The sequence below is a fragment of the Saccopteryx leptura genome, chromosome 1 (assembly GCF_036850995.1).
Source record: "Saccopteryx leptura isolate mSacLep1 chromosome 1, mSacLep1_pri_phased_curated, whole genome shotgun sequence".
NCBI classification, from domain to species: domain Eukaryota; kingdom Metazoa; phylum Chordata; class Mammalia; order Chiroptera; family Emballonuridae; genus Saccopteryx; species Saccopteryx leptura.
Window position 1 is genome coordinate 254,487,306 of NC_089503.1, and position 22,049 is coordinate 254,509,354.

The 22,049-nt window shown below is 43.7% G+C and overlaps 1 protein-coding gene across 1 annotated transcript in view; it reads right to left on the reverse strand.

Moving 5' to 3' along the window:
* The window catches only part of LOC136379563 (adhesion G protein-coupled receptor E2-like), a 54,820-nt gene that overhangs the window by 16,542 nt on the left and 16,229 nt on the right, over window positions 1–22,049 (reverse strand). The window contains 6 exon segments of the mRNA XM_066346931.1: window positions 11,504–11,681; window positions 12,193–12,270; window positions 12,399–12,445; window positions 13,134–13,213; window positions 13,215–13,278; window positions 13,855–14,001. Coding sequence (XP_066203028.1) covers window positions 11,504–11,681; window positions 12,193–12,270; window positions 12,399–12,445; window positions 13,134–13,213; window positions 13,215–13,278; window positions 13,855–14,001 — 594 coding nt within the window.

Sequence of the window (22,049 nt, forward strand, 5' to 3'; positions counted from 1 at the left end):
CCCTCACCCAAAGTCCAATTGTCTTCCGTCAACTTCTATCTGGTTTTCTTAGTGCCCCTTCCTCTCCACACCCCATCCCTCTCCTTCCACCCCTCTCTTGCCACCCCACTCCCCAGTTATCATCACATTCTTGTTCATATCTCTGAGTCTCATTTTTATGTCCCATCTATGTATGGAATCATATAGTTCTTAGTTTTTTCTGACTTACTTCTTTCACTCAGTATAATGTTATCAAGGTCCATTCATGTTATTGTAAATTATCTGATGTCATCATTTCTTATGGCTGAGTAGTATTCCATAGTATATATGTACCAAAGCTTTTTCATCCACTCGTCCACTGACGGACACTTGGGCTGTTTCCAGATCTTCGCTATTGTGAACAATGCTGCCATAAACATGGGGGTGCATTTCTCCTTTTGGAACAGTGCTATGGGGTTCTTAGGGTATTTGACCCAGTAGGATAGCTGGGTCAAAAGGTAGTTTGATTTTCAATTTTTTGAGGAATCTCCATACTGTTTTCCACAGTGGCTGCACCAGTCTGCATTCCCACCAGCAGTGCAGGAGGGTTCCCTTTTCTCCACATCCTCGCCAGCACTTATTCTGTGTTGTTTTATTGATGAGCACCATTCTGACCGGTGTGAGGTGATATCTCATTGTGGTTTTAATTTGCATTTCTCTAATGATTAGTGATATTCAGCATTTTTTCATATGCCTATTGGCCATCTGTTTGTCCTCTTTGGAGAAGTGTGTATTCATTTCTTTTGCCCATTTTTGATTGGATTGTATGTCTTCCTGGTGTTGAGATTTATAAGTTCTTTATAAATTTTGTTTATTAACCCCTTATCAGATATATTGTCAAATATGTTCTCCCATTGTGTAGTTTGTCTCTTTATTCTGTTCTTATTGTCTTTGGCTGTGCAAAAGCTTTTTAGTTTGATATAGTCCCATTTGTTTATCCTGTCTTTTTTTTCACTTACCCATGGAGATAAATCAGTGAATACATTGCTGCGAGAGATGTCGGAGAGCTTACTGCCTATGTTTTCTTCTAAGATGCTTATGGTTTCATGGCTTACATTTAAATCTTTTATCAATTTTGAGTTTATTTTTGTGAATGGTGTAAGTTGGTGGTCTAGTTTTATTTTTTTGCAGGTAGATGTCCAATTTTCTCAACACCATTTTTTAAAGAGGCTGTCTTTACTCCATTGTATGCTCTTACCTACTTTGTTAAATGTCAGTTGTCCATTTCTGGGTTCTCTGTTCTGTTTCATTGATCTATATGCCTGTTCTTATGCCAGTACCAGGCTGTTTTGAGTACAATGCCCTAGTAGTATAACTTGATAATGGAAAGTGTGATACTTCCTGCTTTATTCTTCCTTTTTAAGATTGTTGAAGCTATTCATGTTCTTTTTTGGTTCCATATAAATTTTTGGAATATGTGTTCTATATAGTTGAAGTATGTCATTGGTATTTTAACTGATATTGCATTGAATTTATAGATTGCTTTGGGTAATATAGACATTTTAATGATGTTTATTCTTCCTAACCATGAGCATGGTATATGCTTCCACTTGTTTGTATCTTTCTTGATTTTTTTTATCAATGTTTTATAATTTTCTGAGTACTAGTCTTTTTTAATCTTCTTGGTTAAATTTACTCCTAGGTACTTAATTTTTTTGGTTGCAATAGTGAAGGGGATTATTTCCTTAATTTCTCTTTCTGACAGTTCATTGTTGGTGTATAAAAATGCCTCTGATTTCTGAGTATTAATTTTATATCCTGCCACTATGCTGAATTTATTTATCAGGTCCAGTAGTTTTTTGATGAGACTTTAGGGTTTTCTATATACAATATCATATCATCTGCAAATAACGATAGTTTTACTTCTTCTTTTCCAATTTGAATGCCTTTTATTTTTTATTCTTGTCTAATGGCTATGTCTAGGACTTCCAAAACTATCTTGAATAAGAGTGGTGAAAGGGGGCACCCATGCCTTGTTCCTGATCTTAAAAAAATTGCTTTTAATTTTTTCCCATCGAGTATGATGTTGGCTGTGGATTTGTCATAGATGGCCTTTATCATATTGAGGTATGTTCCCTGTATTCCCACTTTGCTGAGAGTTTTGATCATGAATGGGTGCTGGATTTTATCAAATGCTTTTTCTGCATCTATTAAAATTATCATGTGGTTTTTGTCCTTCCTTTTGTTTATGTGATGAATCACATTGATTGATTTGCAAATATTTTACCAGCCTTGCCTCTCCAGAATAAATTTCACTTGATCATGGTGTATGACTTTTTTATATTAATATATTGCTGGATCCGGTTTGCTAATATTTTGTTGAGGATTTTAGCATCTAAATTCATCAGGGATATTGGCCTATAATTTTCTTTGTTTGTGTTGTCTTTGCCTGGTTTTGGAATCAGAATTATGCTTGCCTCATAAAAGGAGCTTGGAATTCTTTCTTCCTCTTGAAGTTTTTGAAATAGCTTGAGAAGGATAGAAGTTAGTTCTTCTTTGAATATTTGGTAGAATCACTTGTGAAGCCATCAAGCTCAGGACTTTTCTTTGTTGGGAGTTTTTGATAACTGTTTTGATCTCATTTGGTGTAATCGGTCTGTTTAGGTTATCTGATTCTTCTAGATTGATTTTTGTAAGATTGTATGTTTCAAGGAATTTGTCCATTTCATTTAGGTTGTCTAGTTTTTTGGCATACAGTTCTTCATAGTATTTTCTTACAATCCTTTGTATTTCTGTTGTGTCAGTTGTTATTTCTCCCCTCTCATTTCTAATTTTATTTATTTGAGTCCTGTCTCTCTCTCTCTCTTTTTTTTTTTGGTGAGTCTAGTTAAAGGTCCATCAATCTTGTTTACCTTTTCAAAGAACCAGCTCCTAGTTTCATTGATCCCCTGTATTGTTTTTATAGCCTCTATGTCATTTATTTCTGCTCTGATCTTTATTATTTCTTTACTTCTATTACCTCTGGGCTTTACTTGCTGTGCTTTTTCTAGTTCTTTTAGATGCAGGGTTAAGTTATTTGAGCTTTTTCTAGCTTCTTAAAGTATGCCTGTAGTGCCATGAACTTTCCTATCAGTACTGCTTTTGCTGTGTCCCATAAATTTTGGGTTGTTATATGTTCATTATCATTTGTTTCTAGGAATTTTTTTATTTCTTCTTTGATCTCATTCTTAATCCATTCATTATTTAGCAGCCTGCTATTTAGTTTCCATGTGTTTGAGAATTTTTGAGCTTTTCTGTTGTGATTCATTTCTAGTTTCATGCCGTTGTGATCGGAGAAAGTGCTTGATATGATTTCAGTCTTCTTAAATTTGTTGAGAGCACTTTTGTGCCCTAACATGTGGTCTATCCTAGAGAATGTACCATGAGCACTTGAAAAGAATGTATATTCTGCTGCTTTAGGGTGAAAGGTTCTGAAGATATCTATTAAATCGAGTTGATCTAGTGTTTCCAATAAGTCTGCTGTTTCTTTGTTAATTTTCTTTCTTGAGGATCTATCTAGTGATGTTAGTGGGGTATTGAAATCCCCTACTATTATAGTATTGCTGTTGATCTCACCCTTTAAATCCATCAAAGTCTATTTTATATATTTAGGTGCTCCTATATTAGATGTGTAGATATTTATAATGGTTATATCTTCCTGTTGGATTGCTCCCTTTATCATTATGTAGTGGCCTTTTTTATCTCTTATTATAGCCTTTGTTTTAAAGTCCATTTTTTCTGATATAATTATTGCTCCCCCAGCTTTTTTTTCATTTCTGTTTTCATAAAATATTTTTTTTCATCCTTTTACTTTTAGTCTATGTGCATCTTTTGTTTTAAGGTGTGTCTCTTGTAGACAGCATATGTATAGGTCCTGTTTTCTTATCCATGCAGCTACCCTATGTCTTTTGATCAGATCATTTAATCCATTTACATGTAAAGTTATTATTGATATGTAGTTGTTTATTGCCATTTTATTCTTTAAAGCTGTATTTTTCTTTTGCTATATTGTTTTTCTCCTTTTATCGGTTTACAGCAAGCCCCTTAACATTTATTGCAGCATTGGTTTGGTTGTAATGAATTCCTTGAGATTTTTTTTTTTTTTGTCTGGGAAGCTTTTTATTTCTCCTTCAATTTTAAATGATAGCCTTGCTGAATAAAGTAGTCTTGGTTGTAGGTTCTTGTTCTGCATTACTTTGAATATTTCTTGCCATTCCCTTCTGGTCTCACGTGTTTCTGTTGAGAAGTCAGATGTCATCCTTTGGGGGCTCCTTTGTAGATGATAGCCCTTTTTTCTCTAGCAGCTTTTAATATTTTCTCTTTATCACTTAGCTTTGGTATTTTAATTATGATGTGTCTTGGTGTAGGTTTCTTCAGGTTTCTTTTTAATGGAGTTCTCTGTGCTTCTTGAATTTGTGAGAGTTTTTCCTGCATTAATTTAAGGAAGTTTTCAGCTATGATATGATTGAACAAAGTCTCTATCCCTTGTTCTTTCTCTTCTTCTTCAGGAACCCCTATGATGTGGATGTTATTTCTCTTCATGTTGTCACAGAGCTCTCTTAGAGTTTCCTCAGACTTCTTGAGTCTCTTTCCTTTTTCTGCTCTACTTCCATGCCTTCATTCAACTCGTCCTCCAACCCCCTGATTTGATCCTCAGCTGTATCCATCCTGTTTTTAATTCCTTCCATTGTGTTCTACATTTCTGATATTGTATTTGTCATCTCTGACTGATTCATTTTTAATATTTCAATGTCCTTTTTTCTACTTGCTATTTCTTTATTTAGGTGTTTGTAATGACCATCCATTGTTGTTCTAAGATCCCTAAGCATTTTAACAATCACTATTTTAAACTCTGCATCCAGAAGTTTGGTTATTTTTATAGCACTCAGTTCATTTCCTGGAGGTTTCTCTTGTGGTTTCATTTGGATTGCACTTCTCTGTCTTCTCATTATGTCTGTGTGTTTGGGTGTATTGTTTGTAGAGCTGGTTGAGTCTAGGCTTGATGTTGTCTGCCTCCAATTTTCAGTTGTGTTATTTCCAGGTCTTCTTGGGTTGGCATCAGCTATTATTTATAATCCACTGTCAAATTTGGCTTTTCTAGTAGAGCCAATTTGAAGTCTTGATTTGTTTGTTTTCTTCTTAGTTTTCTTAACACGTGTTGGTCTTGTTTTCTGATCTCAGCAGTGGTCTTATTTGAAACTGTATCCAGGAATGAGGTGTGTGTAACCTGAGACTGTGAAGGCCTGATCTGCCAGTTACTCTCTCTGGGGGTGGGAGTTTTCTCAGCTTTAGTAGGGGGAGGTGTATCTCAGATCTCCATGGAGACCTGAGTTATTGCCTCTCCTCCCCATTTCTTGTTTTCAGCTGTGTCTTGTTGTGCTGATCGGAGCTGGAGAGATGTCTGGAGATGGGTCACCTGCAACCACTTTAGTCTTGTAGGGTGTGGAAGGATCAACCCCTCTCCCAGCTATGGCTGCCTCCAGCACTGGATGAGTCAGCTTCTCAGGTCATTTCATGCATTTCTCTGCCCCTCACCATCTATCTCTCTCTCTCTCCCTTTCCTTTTGGAAGACTAGCCAGCCCTTTCAACACACCTCGTTTCCAGGTCCCCAGTCAAGTGGCTGTCAATGATATTTTCTGCTCTTTTTCTTGGAGTGAGAGTCCTTCTGGGCTCTCAGCCTCACCCTCCTTCCATTCTTGTAAGTAGGAGAGATTCACTGCTCCTTAGTGCTCCCTACCAGGCTCGGTGTGGCTTCTTCTTTGCTCCTTGGTTTTTGAGACCTGTTCTTGTAGTCCAGAGTTGGTTTTTCATGCTGATTGTTCATAAATTAATTTGTAATCCAGTTTGGTAGTGTGAGCTGGGAGTCTGTGCATCTGCCTACTCCCTGGGCCATTCTTTTATTCTCCAGAACTTCAATTTTGAATTCTCTATCATTTGACTCCAAGGTTTCCATGTGATTAAAATTTTTTCTGGAGATTTTTCATTTTCTTTCTGACCTATGTTTCTGTCTATTGTAGCCATGGTATTAAATTTCTTCTTCCTTAATGCCATTTGATAGTGGAATTGTTAAGAACCCTAACCAAAAACACCCAACTAATAAAAAATTAAAATAAAAATACAATTAAAATATAAAAATTAAAAAACCTGACAAGTAAAGAAGAAAAACCACAGGAAAAAAGATCTAAAGTAAATAAAAAAACATCTACAAAAATAAGAATAAAAAATATAAAAATTAATGGTCCTGGCCGGTTGGCTCAGTAGTAGAGCATCAGCCTGGCATGCGGGGGACCTGGGTTTGTTTCCCGGCCAGGGCACATAGGAGAAGTGCCCACTTGCTTCTCCACCCCCCCCCTCCTTCCTCTCTGTCTCTCTCTTCCCCTCCCGCAGCCAAGGCTCCATTGGAGCAAAGATGGCCCGGGTGCTGGGGATGGCTCCTTGGCCTCTGCCCCAGGCACTAGAGTGGCTCTGGTCACGGCAGAGCAATGCCCCAGAGGGGCAGAGTGTCGCCCCCTGGTGAGCAGAGCGTTGCCCCTGGTGGGCGTGCCAGGTGGATCCTGGTTGGGCGCATGCGGGAGTCTGTCTGACTGTCTCTCCCCGTTTCCAGCTTCAGAAAAAATACAAAAAAAAAAATATATATATATATATATTTTTTAATTTATATAAAATTTTTTTATATATTATATATTATTATATAATATATAATATATAATATATTTATATATTATATAATTATTATATTTTTTTATAAATTATATAAAAATTTTTTAATTTATATATATATATAAATTAAAGAAAAGACAATTTAAAAGAGAAAAAAGGGTAAGAAGAAAATAAGGAAACTAGGGGATAAAAAAGGAAAAATAAATTTTGGTTTTGAGAGGTTTCTTCCAGTAGATGTCACTGTATTACAACTTTTAGCTCTGTAAAGTTCCTGGGCTGTCCTCCTAAGATGTTGCTGGCACATTGGTGCAGGCAGAGCCACAGCTGCGTTGGTGGGTGGGGCATGTTATGACGGCTTTAGAGCTTTGGCCTTATGGCTTTGGCTTTACAAGTCCAGCTTTCCAGCTTTCCAGCTCTAGCGATGGCAATCTCAAGCTCAGCAGACCTGGGGACTGGATGTGGAGCACCTCTTTAGTCCATTTGGTGCATGGATCTTTCAGGCACACCTGCAAGCCCAGCTGGGGTTCCTTTGCTGCAAAACAATTCAATTGAAATTTCAAGGGGAGAGATCAGGAGTAATCTCTCACACCACCATTACTCTGACATCATTTCCCTGTCTTGTCAGTAACAGCCAATCTAACAGGTGTCAGGTGATATCTCATTGTAGTTTTGATTTGCATTTCTCAAATAGCTAGTGGAGATAGCATCTTTTCTATTATCAGTTGGCTATTTGTATGTCCTCTTGGGAGAAGTGTCTTAGGAGTATTGTTTCTTTAATTTTTTGGAAGACTTTGAGAAGGATAGGAACTAAGTCTTCTATGAATGTTTGGTGGAATTCACTAGTGTAGTCATTTGGTCCTGGACTTTTGTTTTTTGGAAGATTTTTGGAATTTGTTTCTATTTCCTCCTTGCTTGTAGTCTATTTAGGTTTTTTACTTCTTCATGACTCAGTCTAGGAAGATTGTATAGTTCTAGGAATTTATCCATTTCCTCTAGGTTGTTGAATTTGATGGTATATATTCTTTCATAGTATTCTATTATGATATTTTGTATATCTATGATGTCTGTGGTAATTTCTCCTCTTTCATTTTGGATTTGGTTTATATGAGTACTTCCTCTTTTTTCCTTAGTAAGTCTAGCTAGTGGTATGTAGATTTTATTGATCTTTTCAAAGAATCAGCTCTTTATTGTATTAATTTTTTCTATAGATTTTTTGTTCTCTATTTCATTTACTTCTCTAATTTTTACTACTTCTTTTCTTCTGTGGACTTTGGGTTCCCTTTGTTCTTTTTCTTCTAGTTCATTAAGATGTGATATTAGGTCATTTACTTGGGCTCTCTCTTATTCCTTGCTGTAAGCCTGTAATGATATAAACTCCCCTCTTATTACTGCTTTCACTGCATCCCAGAAATTTTGATATGTCATTTTCATTGGTCTGTATAAATATTTTTTATCTCTATTTTTACTTCTTCCTTAACCTAGTGATTTTTTTAGGAATATGTTGTTTAAGTTCCACATTTTGGGGAGTTTCTCTACTTCATTTTTGCAGTTGAATTCTAATTTCAAAGCCTATGGTTAGAGAATATGCTTGGTGTAATTTCAATTTTCCTGAATTTGTTGATTTAATTTTGTGGCTCAACACATGATCTGTTCTTGAGAATGTTTCATGCACACCAGAGAAGAATGTATAATCTGATGTTTTAGGATGAAATGTCCTGTAAATATCTATTATGTCCATTTGGTCTGGTGTGTCATTTATGACTGGTATTTCTTTATTTTCTGTTTGGATTATCTATCTAAAGCAGGGGTCTTAAACTCATGGCCCGCGGGCTGCATGCGGCCTGCCGAACAATTTTGTGCGGCCCACAGACTAATCCACGAAGTTCAAAATATTTTGGATAAAATTAAGTAAGCCTAGGGGCCTACTTGTATTTTTCATTTCTCTAGCATCCTAGCTAGATATTAGCTTAGTTAACAGCAGTTGTGATGCGAACTACAGTTTCTGGTCATTTTGTGACACTGAAAAGTGTTGCGTAACAGTTGCCTTTTATAGACCTAGTGTGGCCCGCCGAACGGCTGTGATCTTGCTCTGCGGCCCACATGCTGAGTTGAGTTTGAGACCCCTGATCTAAAGCCATCAATGGTGTGTTGAAATCTCCAAGTTTGATTGTGTTTTTGTGTGCTTCTATTTTTTTTTTTTAATTTTTCTGAAGTTGGAAATGGGGAGGCAGTCAGACAGACTCCCACATGTGCCCAACTGGGATCCACCTGGCATGCCCACCAGGGGGCAATGCTCTGCCCATCTGGGGTGTTGCTCTGCTGCAACCAGAGCCATTCTAGTGCCTGAGGCAGAGGCCATAGAGCCATCTTCAGCGCCTGGGCCAACTTTGCTCCAATGGAGTCTTGGCTGCGGGAGGGGAAGAGAGAGACAGAGAGGAAGGAGAGGGGGAGGGGTGGAGAAGCAGATGGGCACTTCTCCTGTGTGCCCTGGCTGGGAATCGAACCCGGGACTCCTGTACACCAGGCCGATGCTCTACCACTGAGCCAACCAGCCAGGGCCTGTGTGCTTCTATTTTTAAATCAGTTAGTAGATGTCTTATATATTTTAGTGCTCCCTGGTTTGGTGCACATATATTTAAAAATGTTATGTCTTCTTGATACAGTGTTCCCTTTATCATTATGAAATGTCCATTTTTGTCTCTGGCTACCTTTGTTGTCTTGAAGTCAAAATTGTCAGATATGAGTATGGCTACATCTGCTTTTCTTTGGATATTATTTGCTTGGAGAATGATTTTCGAACCTTTCACTTTGAGTCTACTTTTGTCCATGTGCCTTAGATGTGTCTCTTGAAGGCAGAGTATGGTTGGGTTTTGATTTTTGATCCAATCTGCTACTCTGTGTGTCTTTATTAGTGAGTAGTGTCCATTTATATTTAGGATAATTACTGACACTTGAGGATTTCATATAGCCATTTTATGTTGTTGTTTTTTTCTAGTAGCTCTGTGTCTTGTTTGGTTCTTCTCTTTTGTGTTTCTCTCAGTCATTTTTGTTTGGTGGTATTCCGAACTTCTTTCCCCTGTTTTTTCTTTTTTAAAGCTGTGTATTTCATTAGTAGCTTTTTTTGTGGATGGTTACATTATATTATTAAGAGAAAAATTGTCATATGTATAAGAGTCCTTTGTCTTAAGATTGCTAATGCACTCTATCCTCCTTTGCTGCAGCAGATCTTTATCTTCTCCCCTTTTATGTTGTCGCAGATAATCTTTGTTTTTATGGTGATCTTGTTGGAGCTTTTACTTGTAGTTTTGATTTGTTTTGTTCTGTGGGTCAAATAACCCCCTTAAGTATTTCCTGCAGTGTGTGTTGTCTGGTGATAAATTCCTTCAGCTTCTGTATGTCTGCAAAAGTTTTTATTTCTCCTTCATATTTGAAGGATAAGTTTGATGGAAATAATATTTTGGCTGGTAATTTCTCTCTTTCAGTACTCTGAATGCCTGGGTCCACTCTCTTCTGGCTTGTAGAGTTTCTGCTGAGAAGCTTGATTAAGCATCTATTTATTAAAGTAAAAAGACTCTGAAGAAAGTGAAAAGAATCCATGGAATGAGAAAACATATTACAAATCACATGTCGTATGTATTTGATATACTTACAGCTCAAAAACAAAAAGCCAAACAACCCAGCTTAAAAATAGGCAAAAGACTTAAACAGACATTTCCCCCAAAAAGATACATGAATGTTTAAGAATCACATGAAAACATATTAAATATCATTAGTCATTAAGGAAATGCAAATCAAAACCATAATGAGTTGTCACCTGACACACTAAAAAGCCTAAAATAAATCCAAAACAAATTGAAAGTAGCCAATCTTTCTGAGGATGTGAAGAGTGGAACCCTTGTACATTGCTGGGGCTGGGTGAGTGGCATGTACAATGGTGCAGCATTTTGGAAAAAATAGTTTGATGGTTCCTAAATGTTGAACATACAAGTACCATATCACTGAGCAATTTGACTCCTATGTATGGACACAAAGAAGTGAAACAGTTATTTAAACAAAAATGTGTACACCAATATTCACAGTAAGTCTACTCACAACAGTTAAAGGGTAAGAACAATCCAATGTCCATAAATGTATGAATGGATAAACAAAAGATAGTGTAGCCATGCAATGGAATATGATTCAACCATAAAAAGGAATGAACTATGATATATGTTATCACATGGTGAAACTTGAAAACATTATGCCCGGGGGGAAAAGAGCTGGACTGTAATGTCACACATATTGTGTGGTTCTATTTATGTGAAATGTACAGAATGGGCAACACCAGAGACAGAAACAGATAAGTGCTTACCAGGGGCTGAGGGAGGGAGAAATTAGAAATAACTGCTTAGTGAGTACAATGTTCACTTCTGAGGTGATGAAAATGTTTTAGGAATAGAGGCATGAGTACAACTCTGTGAAAGTACTAAACACCACTGAATTGTAAACTTTGGTTAAAATGGTGGATTTTATGTCATGTGAAATTTACCTCAATGGAACAAATCACTTAAATAATAAATAATTTGAAATTATATTCTTCCAAATTTAACAATTTGCTTTCTTTTGAAGCCATTTCTATTTTATCTTGAATGCTTCATTATAATTATTTCATTTGCTGACAATTTACATTACAATGAAAATGTATATTATTTATAATTTTTTAAACTTCTTTTTTACCTTTTATTTTGAGATGTTTATGATAGTAACACAGAGACACAAGTGTGATCACTCAGCTCTAGCGAAAATGGAACTGGAATGAGTCAGGGAGCAGGCAGAGCAGAGCCTGGGGCAGACTGGCTTACTCACCTGTTCCTGCACTTGTATTGAAGGTCAATGGCCCATTGGGCAGGGCCCTGCTCAGCTCTCTCAGGATGTGCTCCTGGCCAGTGAGCAGGTTAATGGCCACACAATGCTGCTCTGAGTGGGGCAGCTTATCCAGGTCCCCCGGAGTCTCCAGAAGGTCATCCACCACCTGTATGATGCCCTGGGGAGATGGGGACACAGACCCAGTGGGTCTTGCACCAGGGAAGCATCAGGAAGACCCACCCACTCAGATGCAGAGAACAGATCCTAGAGCCTGTCTATTCCATCCAGGGTAAAGATGGCTCCGGATGGAATTCCCTGGGCCTTTGCCTGTGCAAACCAGTCCCTCAGAGGTCAACCCTGTTCATGAATATCAAGGACAATGTAAACTTAATAGCCAGGAACAGGAGAAAAGGTGTTAGTAGGTGGATTCTAACAGTGGGTACAAATACCTGTTTGCTCTTTCCATCCATTCTGGGAGAGGTGAACCCCAGAAAAGGGCACCACTGCATTGGGGTCTGTCTCCTCCCAGACCAAGGCTTCCCCAGGCCTCTATGGCAGGGGTCTCAAACTCGCGGCCCGCGGGCCGCATGCGGCCCGCCGAACAATTTTGTGCGGCCTGCACACTAATCCACGAAGTTCAACTGCTCTATGGGATGCCTCCACCTGCCTCCCTGGGGACCTGTTCTTACCTCAATGGTGTCCTTAGCTGAGGCAGACATGAAGTCTCTGCCCAGCTCCTGAACTCTTTCAAAGAAGAGGGAGAGACTCTGGGGAGACAGGAGGCAAGGGGGTCAGAGAGCTTCACATATCAGCGGGGGAACATGTGGAAGAAATGTCTGAACAGTGGGCAACGTGGAGGGATTTTTGCCTTGTAGTGCCTCCTGGAGTCACTCACCTGGCTCTTGACTCCAGGGGGTGGGGTCCAGGTGGGGAAGGAGATCTCTGCAGGGAACAGAACAGCCATTCATTAGGTGTGAGAGTCTGTGTTCTGGAGGCAGGGTCTAGGGACAGGTCAGGCTGGGTACCTTCACATTGGGTAGTCCTTTGATTATTCCGGAATCCAGATTTGGGCACCCAGCCTGGGCGGCAGAGGCATGTGTATGAGCCCAGAGTGTTGTTGCAGAAGGTGGAGTTGTCACATTGATGCTTCCCGGAGCTGCACTCGTCCACATCTGGGGACATGAAGAAGGAGTCAGACTCTGCCTGTCCCGGCTGGATCAGGCCTCTCTCCTCTCCGTGCTCCTCCCACTTCCCTGTGTTAGTGCCCCCTACCCCTCACCCTTTGGATGGAAGTGATGCCACCTGGTGAATGCACATCCCTGAGTGGTGGATATATGTCAGGTGAGCCCCATACAGATAGATGCACAGGGTGTGAGGTGTTTCAATACCTCACTCCCCATTAGTTACTTAGCTACTGCCTGCGGTCCTCCAGTAGCCGTTATCTTGATACCCCAGCTCCTTCCTCGGGATTCCCCAGGTCTATTCCCATTTAGCTTCAAGGAATTAAATAAAGGCTGGCCCAGCAGGGTACCCAGAATTCATTCTGCTGGGTTTGTGTAGGTGCCACTGAGTATGTCATGAGATGGTTTGAGCTGTGAGCCTTTTGGGGTGTGGGATCTGAGCTCTGAACCTTCACAGGCAGTGCCTTTTGGGCCATTGGGGGACCCAGGAACTGGCTTCCAGCCAGGGCAGCAGTGGCACTCATAGCTGCTCAGAGTTGAGGCAGTGGGTGGATTTGTGGCAGGGGCTTTGCCCTGAGGTACATTCATTCACATCTGAGGACAAAGCCAGAGCGTCAGCCCCTCCCTCCACTCACTGCACTCATCCTTCCTGCCCCTTCTCTCAAATCCCCTAGTGTTCACACTGAGGACACCCCCACTACGCCCTGCTTACCAGCCACCTAGCCCACCAGGACACAAATCTGTGATGATGTTTTTCACTGTAAAAGCACCATAATCTCAGAGCATCCCCACAACATAAACAGGGCAGGACTGTGGGTGTGCAGGTGTCATCCCCACACTGTGTCCCCTAACATGTGGTGCAGGATGGACTGTGGGGTCCTGTGATGGACCTTTAACCGGGAAGGCTGCAACACTCATAGCTCTCCACGTGTTGATGCTGTGGGCTGTGGCACCGATGCCACCCAGAGCGGCACCCTGCCCTTATTAGAACAGAACCAGAAGGTGAGCCCTGCCCGGCCCAGGCCCCCGCTCCTCACGGCCTGCAGAGGACACACCATCGCTGAAAGTGCTGCCACCTGTTCTCTGCCAAAGCTCAGTGCAGCCGCTTCCTTTAAGATGGCTCATCAAAATAATGAAGATGTGGTACATTTATGGGAGGGAACTTCGAACCTTCACAGACGGTGCTGCTTGGGCCATTGGGGGACCCAGGAACCGGCTTCCAGCCAGGGCGGCAGCAGCACTTATAGCTGCCCACAGAGTTGAGGCAGTGGGTGGATTTGTGGCAGGAGCTTTGCCCCGAGGTACATTCGTTCACATCTGAGGACAAAGCCAGAGCGTCAGGCCCTCCCTCCACTCACTGCACCACTTCTTACTGTCCAGCACGAAGGACCCCACCTTTAGTACACATGCCACCACCTGGTGACCTTCAGCTTCACCCTCAAAGCCCCTTATGGTGGACTCCCTGCAAGACGGACATGGCAGGGACCATTGTCCCAGTTTATAGGTGGCAAATCCAGGAGGAAGCTGAGTCATGGGGGCTGGACCTCCTGACCAAGGACTCCTGCCTACTCTTTCCTGGGCCCTGGCACAGGTTCCCTTTCTGGGAACCGGAAGTCACCCCCTCTGCTAGCCTGTGACAGATGAGGAAGGGGAAGGGTCTGGGGGTGCTCTCAGGGGCTCCACAAGTAAACCCCAGGCCCAGAAGTCCCTGCCACCTCCCTGCTCTGTGGCAGGACCTTCCAGGGAGGTGCATCCCTGGGCAAGGCCTTGGCAGGCCCTTGGCATCTGGGGAGCTGAGAATCTTCTCCCGCCCCCTCGGCTGCAGGACTTGCCTCGGCTCCTTCCCCAGCTCTAGTCCAGCCGCGCAGCGGGGGCTCTACCTTTGCACAGCTTCGGGTCCTCTGGGCTCATCTCCAACCCGGGCGGGCACTTGCAGGTGTAGCTGCCCTGGGTGTTGACACAGATGCTGTGCCCTTTACAGATTCTGGGGTTCAGCTGACATTTGTCCACTTCTGCAATGGGAAGGAGAGAGCGGTGGACGCCTGCCACTGTGGACAGCCTTCAGGGATGGGAGTCAGCCATGTTTCCTGGCATAGAAGCATCTGGAAGGCCCCATCATCTCCTCCCAGGTGAGTGGGTGCTTTTTCTAATCCACATGGAAGTGTCCTATGGGTAAGCATGGTGGCCTAGCCTCTATGCCCTGTTGTCCAGATGTGGCCAGAGCAGCTCAAGTCCTCCCTGCCAGCTCTGATCCCCTCAGACTCCCGGGCCACTCCCAGCTAGAGCAGGGACATTGCTGCCACCTGTGTCCCAGCCTGAGGACTTGGGCAAAGGCCCGAATGGGCCTTCCTGGAACCAAGAGCAGGAGAAATACTGTATTTCCTGAGCAGGGCTAATTTTGGTGGCCTTTGTCCTGATCCCCCAGGGAGGTCCTGTTGGCTGAGTTCTCCTTGGAATCCTGGTTATTCTGGTGAGATAGCGCTCTCATGTCCAGGCTAATTCTGAGACTCCAGCCTATGGAGATAGACTGAGAACCACCCCTGAACCTGAACCCTGGAGGGCAAGGCTTTGAGGCAGGGACACAGAAATGGAAAATGATGCTAGATAGGGCAGGACCACCTGGACAGTGGTTGCCAGGCTATGATGAACAGTAGGCTCACATCCAGCCATGTGGCCTTGGCTGGTAGAGGTTTGTCTTCTGATCCCCGTGAAGGCATCTCCTGGTCTGTCAGAAAGTGATGAGAATACATGTGTGAACAAGGCCAGCAGTGTGCAAAAGCTGGGTTCCTCTTTACACAGGGCAGGAGGGAAGGGGCTGGGATTCTGGCATCAGGCTCTCCTCTCCACAGCAGGGCAGGGCTGTGGACCCTGCTTAGAGCCCCCAGGATCCTCAGCTCATATTCCTCCTCCCCTCTCTGTATTCTGCACTAACCCCTTTCTCTGGATGAGTCCCGGCTTCTGCCTGACCACTGATGGCCCCATCTGCCCCTGTGGATGCCGGAAGCCCCTTCCCTGCCCGCCTGCTCCACCTGGAATGGAGCAAAGCTGAGTGATGCATGGAAGACTGGCTCCTCCTGGGTCCCTGGTGAGGAGATGCACTGGGCCAGCTGTTCTCTGAGCAGCCACCCTGGGGCACTGTCCCCCGGGGTGTCCATCCTGGAGAGGGGCTGTTAGGTCATAATGATTACAATCTAAAAACCCAGCAGCCACCACTGTGTTGTGCTCTCTGATGTCATATACCTTCCCAGCAATTAGAACTAAGTGAGGTAAGCACCATTGTCACTCCATTTTACAGATGGGTAAACTGAGGCACAGATAGGTGTTGGGGACTGAAAAGCCAACAGGGTTTTTGCAGTTTAGATTTTTGGGGAACTGGCAGTAAGCTGATAGTCTGCCCAATTCCCACCTTACTTGTTCTGTTAAGTTGCAAAAGACTGTTAAGCTGTGGTGCTGGATTGTTTATACTCATCCTACTCCCCATGTCCCCTGGAAAGACTGGAGGCAAGTTTCTTCTATCCTTTGTTTTGTGTAAAGTTAAGATGTTATATATGGTGGGGGTTTTTTGCCCTTGGTAAAATTCTTGGATTGCCTTAATTCCATGCCATTTCCACTGAGGACCTGGAATTACTAGCCATGCCGGTTTGCAGCAGAGATGAAGAACATGTCCAAGGTCATACAGTTAACAAAAGACAAAGCTACTTTTCTTTCTTCTTCTTCTTTTTTTTAGTGAGCTCATGAGAGAGAGAGAGAAACAGACAAACAGGAAAGGAGAGATAAGGGACATCAACTCATAGTTGCAGTACTTTAGTTATTCATTGATTTCTTCTCATACATGCCTTGACTAGGGGGCTCTAACCAAGCCAGTGACCCCTTTGTTGGTCAAATAAGTTTGTAAATAATGATATATATGTTTGCTCACTTATAGTTTGCATTGGGCATGCGAACAGGCTGTAAGCACGCAGGGTGGTTATAGCCTAAGGCTTAGTTTTAAGACTAAGCTTTTCCCCACACCCTTGACTGATTGCATGATGTGGGGTGGTGCACTCTCATGAGGAATCTCATTATGCCTCAGATAAGTGACTTTGTATCAGAGACTTCCTTGTTTGTATATTAGATTAAAGGTTTTGATTTCTACACTATAAAATGGGGGCAGACCAAGAGCTTGCTCTCTCGGTTCCTGAGATTAGCATTAGAGGAGAGAGCAGAGAAAGGAGAGCAGAGAAAGGCCACATGGAGGAGAGGAGAGGCAGCCAAGATGGCGGAGTGCTGAAGGAGATGGGGAACAGAGGTGAATAAGGCTGGTGAGCTAGAAACCTTTGATTCTAGGGAACTTGGATAAGTCAGTGGCTTTGGGAACACTGAATGGAAAGGGAAGTGTCTTCCCACTGTGTGTATTGCTTGTCTGCTGGGTGCAAGCTAGGATTAAAGCTAATGGCCCACCAGTTCTTGGTTCTGTTGTTTCATTACTGTCTGTCCAAATCAAATGCGAACCTGCATGGGGCAGGCGGTTGTGATGGTGGCCGTGGCTACTGGCTTTACACCCTTGCTCAAGCCAGTGACCTTGGGCTTCAAGCCAGTGACCATGTGGTCATGTCTATGATCCCATGCTCAAGCTGGCTCACTGTGCTCAAGCTGACAACTTTGGGGTTTCGAACCTGGGACCTCAGTGTCAAAGGTTGATGCTCTACCCACTGCGTCACCACTGGTCAGGTAAAGCTACTTTTCTTTTCATCTGTAAAAAATAGGCACTCTTTTTTTATTAAAAAAATAAATAAATACACAAAATAACAATACTATCACTTCTCGAACATTACCAGTGATTTCTGAATAAGTGTCCTGGCCAATGTCACATACACAAGCCATCGGGTAGCAAAACCAGGTGTTGGGCAAACAAGTTTGTAACAAATGTTTTTAGGTTTTCTCGCTTGTATTGGGGCAGCGCCATGTGTTTGTAGTCTGTGGAAGGCTGTGGGTGCTTGCCCTCAGGGTGGCAGAGTGCAAATTGTGGATTGCCTACCTCCATGGGGAGGAACCATTGTTTGCTATTGTTTGCTGGAGAAGGGGTATTTCTGTCTAGCCTGTTTGGCTGGGGAGTGCTGAGGAGTTTGGGAGTCCTGAGAGAAAGGGAAGTGGTCTTCCCTGCCTGTTTGCTCTTCCACCATTATGAAATTTTAATAAATGGAATGGCCAACCATTTTCTGGCTCCACAGTTCCTTTACTGTCTGCCCAAATCCAATGAGATTGGCTGGTCATGGTGGTGGCCACTGGCCTTACATCTGGTGTGCTGGTAGGACTCAGATCAGTTCAGTATGGAGCCACTGACACCCTTGAGGAGAGGGATAGGGGAGTGGTCATTGCTCCCCAGTGTATGGTTCTCCATGGCACTCCTTTTAGGGGCTGTGGGCTAAGTGACTTTTACTACTCTGCAAGAGGAGATCAGAAATTTGTGTGAGAAGCTGCCCGAGGTCAAAAGCTCCCGGATGAGCTGCAGCCTGAGTGGCACCAATGGCTTGAACTGGAGCGAAAACTGCAGAAGGAGGCCAACCAGGTTCGAGAGTTGCAGAGTGCGAGGCAAGCTGAGCACCAACGATGCCTGAACTGAAACAGTCTCTGGAGAAGGAAGCTGAATGGGTTTGTGAGTTGTAGTTTGCCCTGGAAGCTGAACATTGGCACCGGAAGTTGTTAGAGGAACGACTGCAGGTTAAAGAGCTTGGATTTCAGCTTTTGGCTGACAGCCAGCAGCCACAGAAACCTAAATGGTCACCAAAGGAGCAAGCAGCATCTGTGCCAGTGAGGTGGCTCTGAGTCGCTGGGAGCAGGCATTTCCAGCTCCTCGTCTAGGATGAAGAGGCTCAGGCTGAAGCTTTCGCCCACACACTCAGAACTTGACCAGTGGTTGTCCAGAAGGTAAAACCCAGCAGCAAAGAGTTCCTCTCCTGGTAGCCTGGTTGCTGCGATTATGGGACGTAGGAGTGGAAGGCATCATGCTCTCCGGAGCAGAGGTGGAGAGGTTGGCCACTGTTGCCACATGCTCCTCCTTGGGTAGCATCTTTAGAGATGCCATGATGGCAGGGATGAGGGGAGAGGCCTGAGTCCCTGTTTGAACCAAGTTGCCTGTAATGGACCTTTACCTTGGTGATTTGCACTAAGTGGACTGATCACTGAGAGGTGTGATAGACTCTTGGACTGCAACCTGAGGAGGGGCATCGGCTCCCTTGTTGAATGGACATGACGCTTTTGGACAGTATGAGAGACCCTGATGGGGGGCAGCTCTAGTGGAGGCCCTACTGCACTGGGAAGCTGCTCTCATCCAGCTGGAGAGACACACCAAGAACACTTTAAGGCAGGGGTCCCCAAACTTTTTACACAGGGGGCCAGTTCACTGACCCTCAGACCGTTGGAGGGCCGCCACATACAGTGCTCCTCTCACTGACCACCAAAGGAAGAAGTGCCCCTTCTGGAAGTGCAGCGGGGGGCCGGATAAATGGCCTCAGGGGGCCGCAGTTTGGGGACGCCTGCTTTAAGGTTTCCATGGACACAGCCCTGGAATATACAGGCCCTCCTACCTACCATGGAGTAGGGAGCTAGAGACAGGCCTCCAGTTTATGCCTTGGGCAGAGTGCTCAGTGAGACATTGTGAAGGGCATCTTTGTAATTGTTGCAATTGTATAACTTGTGCTGTTGCTACAGTTTATATAACATATTGTACCTCATTCCTCAAAGAAGGATACCTGTGGTGTAGATTGTGAAATGAGCAACTTTAAAGGGGTGGAATGTTGGGCAAACAAGTCTGTAACAAGTATTTTTAGGTTTGCTTGCTTGTATGGGGGCAGTGCCATGTGTGTATAGTCTATGGAAGGCAGTGGTGCTTGCCCTCAGGGCGGCAGATTGCAAATTGTGGATTGCCGGCCTCCATGAAGAGGAGCCTTTTCATAATCTAGCAACTGTTTGCTATTGTTTGCCAGAGAAGGGGTATTCTGACCAGCCTGTTTTGGCTATGAGCCTGGAGTGAGAGAGGGAAGCAGTTTTGCACTGCCTGCTTGCTCATCTGCTGTTGTGAGACTGTACTAAACAGAATGGCCACAATCCTCCAGCTCCACAGTTCCTTTACCACCTGCCCGAATGCAATGTGAACCTGCATGGCCATGGCCACTGGCATTACAGGGAGATGGAAGATGCGGGTCATCTTACTTTTAGGTTTCATTTCTTTAACTCTGCCAGTAAGTCTCGTTTCAGGGCTTGTGGCAGATGACCAACCGCAAAGGAATGTCTGACATCACAAGCCAAGAAGTCCTGGATAATCGAAAACTGCTAGAAGTTAAACATACTCAAACTTCTGTAAAAGACCATCCTTTGTCCAGCAGCCAGTTGGGCTAATGCCCCACAACCCTTCCTACTTCCCCTCCCCTAACCCTTAAAAAAGCACATCCTAGCCTGTGCCTGGCGTGAGACTCTCCCTTATGAATCACTCCGGCAGGGTTCCTCTCTTTCTTTCAATAAAGGTCTTTTCGGATTCTGATGGATTCTAACATTTGGTGCCGAAACCCAGGACAGGGTATCAGATGACTGGACGATCCCTTCCACCAGCCAAACTCACTACCAGGGAATCTGTGGGCAGTGGCTGCTCATCCCGGACTTACTCCCTAATTCTGTTTGGTTGTGTGAACGTAGGTTGATTGGCCGGCTACCCGACCCTGTCTCAAACCCCTGCTGGACCAGAAGGTAAGGAATTTCTGCTCTTTCCCATCTCCGGTAGGCCCCTATTCATCACTCACCCTCACTCTCTCTCCTCTCGGGGTCTCTAATTGGGAGGTCTCTACTCTGGGCAGACTGTAACCGGACTTCTCTGAAAGTCTAGGCGCCTATCCAGGTTGCTCCAGTCTCTTGAAAGCGAGACTCCCGGTGACGGTCGGCCTTCTCGTTTTCCACGTTCAGTATAAAGGATAGTTGAAAGAGTCAGAGGACGCTCTTCTCTTTCTCTATTCTCCGCCCACATGGGCTCCTCCCGGTCCTGACCCACAGAGACTACTTCTTTGGATACTTCTTAAAAAACCCTCACCAAACTCGGTCTCTCAGATCTCAAACCAAAAAAAATTAATCTTCTTCTGTAACACAGCATGGCCTCAGTACAGACTAGATAATGGCTCCTACTGGCCCAAAAATGGAACTTTTGATATTAACATCCTCCAGGACCTAAATAATTTCTGCCACCGGACTGGGAAGGCCTCAGAGATTCCTTATGTGCAGGCTTTATTCTACCTTTGCTCCTGTCCTTAATCTCTGTGCCGCCTGTTCTACACACAGGCTGTTTTTGGCCAAAGAAACCTCACCTAAAACCTCCGCTCCTAATCTTTCCTTCTCCGTGGACTCCCAACTCTCTCCCCCTCCTTCCTCATCCCCGGGGGCATTCCTCTCTTGGGACCCCTCTCTGGTCCCTCTTCGGACCTCTTCACTCAAGTCTCTTCCCTCTAGAAAGCCCCCTCCCTTCGTGAATCCTGTTTCTCATTCACTTGCAAATGCCCTTCTCTTCTTCAACCCCTCCTTCCCCCTCACAGGCTGTGGTGGTGCCTTTCTCTTTTCTGTCCATTCCCCCTTCCTTAGAGGCCCGGCTCTGCCTCTCTCCTCCTCATCCCCTTCCCCCTCCTCAGAGACTGCGACTGTGCCTTCCACTCCTATTTCCCCTCTCCTCCCCCCACAGGCAACTGTGCCTTTCTCCCCCTCATCCTCTCCCTTCTCCTCACAGGCTCTAATCTTTTTGACTCCTCTGACCACGTGGCACCACGACAAGCACTTCAACCTCCTCCTCCTCCTCCTCCTGCAGATTCTGACCCTCCTTCTTTCCATCCATCTGTTCACACTGTCCATCCATCTGTTTCCTCTCTTTTTCCCCTCTATGCTGACAACTCCCTGCTATCTCAAAAAGCTTAAAAAGGCAGAGTTGTCTATTGAGCAGTGTGAGTAAATACTCTGTTTTGTCTCTTTGTTTATAAAAAAATATCTCTAATATAATTTTAACTGAAACAAGTAAAGCACACTTATTTAAATTTAATTTATAATTTATATGTAAAATCTTTGTTTAATCTGTAATTGTGTCTGTTTCTAAGGCCTTAAGCCAATAATTACCCGCTTCTTAAATCAAGGTTTACTCATCCCCATGGACTCTCCCTGCAATACCTCCATCCTTCCTGTTTGAAAACCTTCAGGGGCTTATCACCTCATACAAGACTTACACCTAATCAATGAGGCAGTAGTTCCCCTCCATCCAGTAGTCCCTAATCTCTACAGGTTACTGTCACACATTCCCTCAAACACCACTCACTTTATGGTCCTAGACCTCAAGAATGCCTTCTTTACCATTCCTCTAC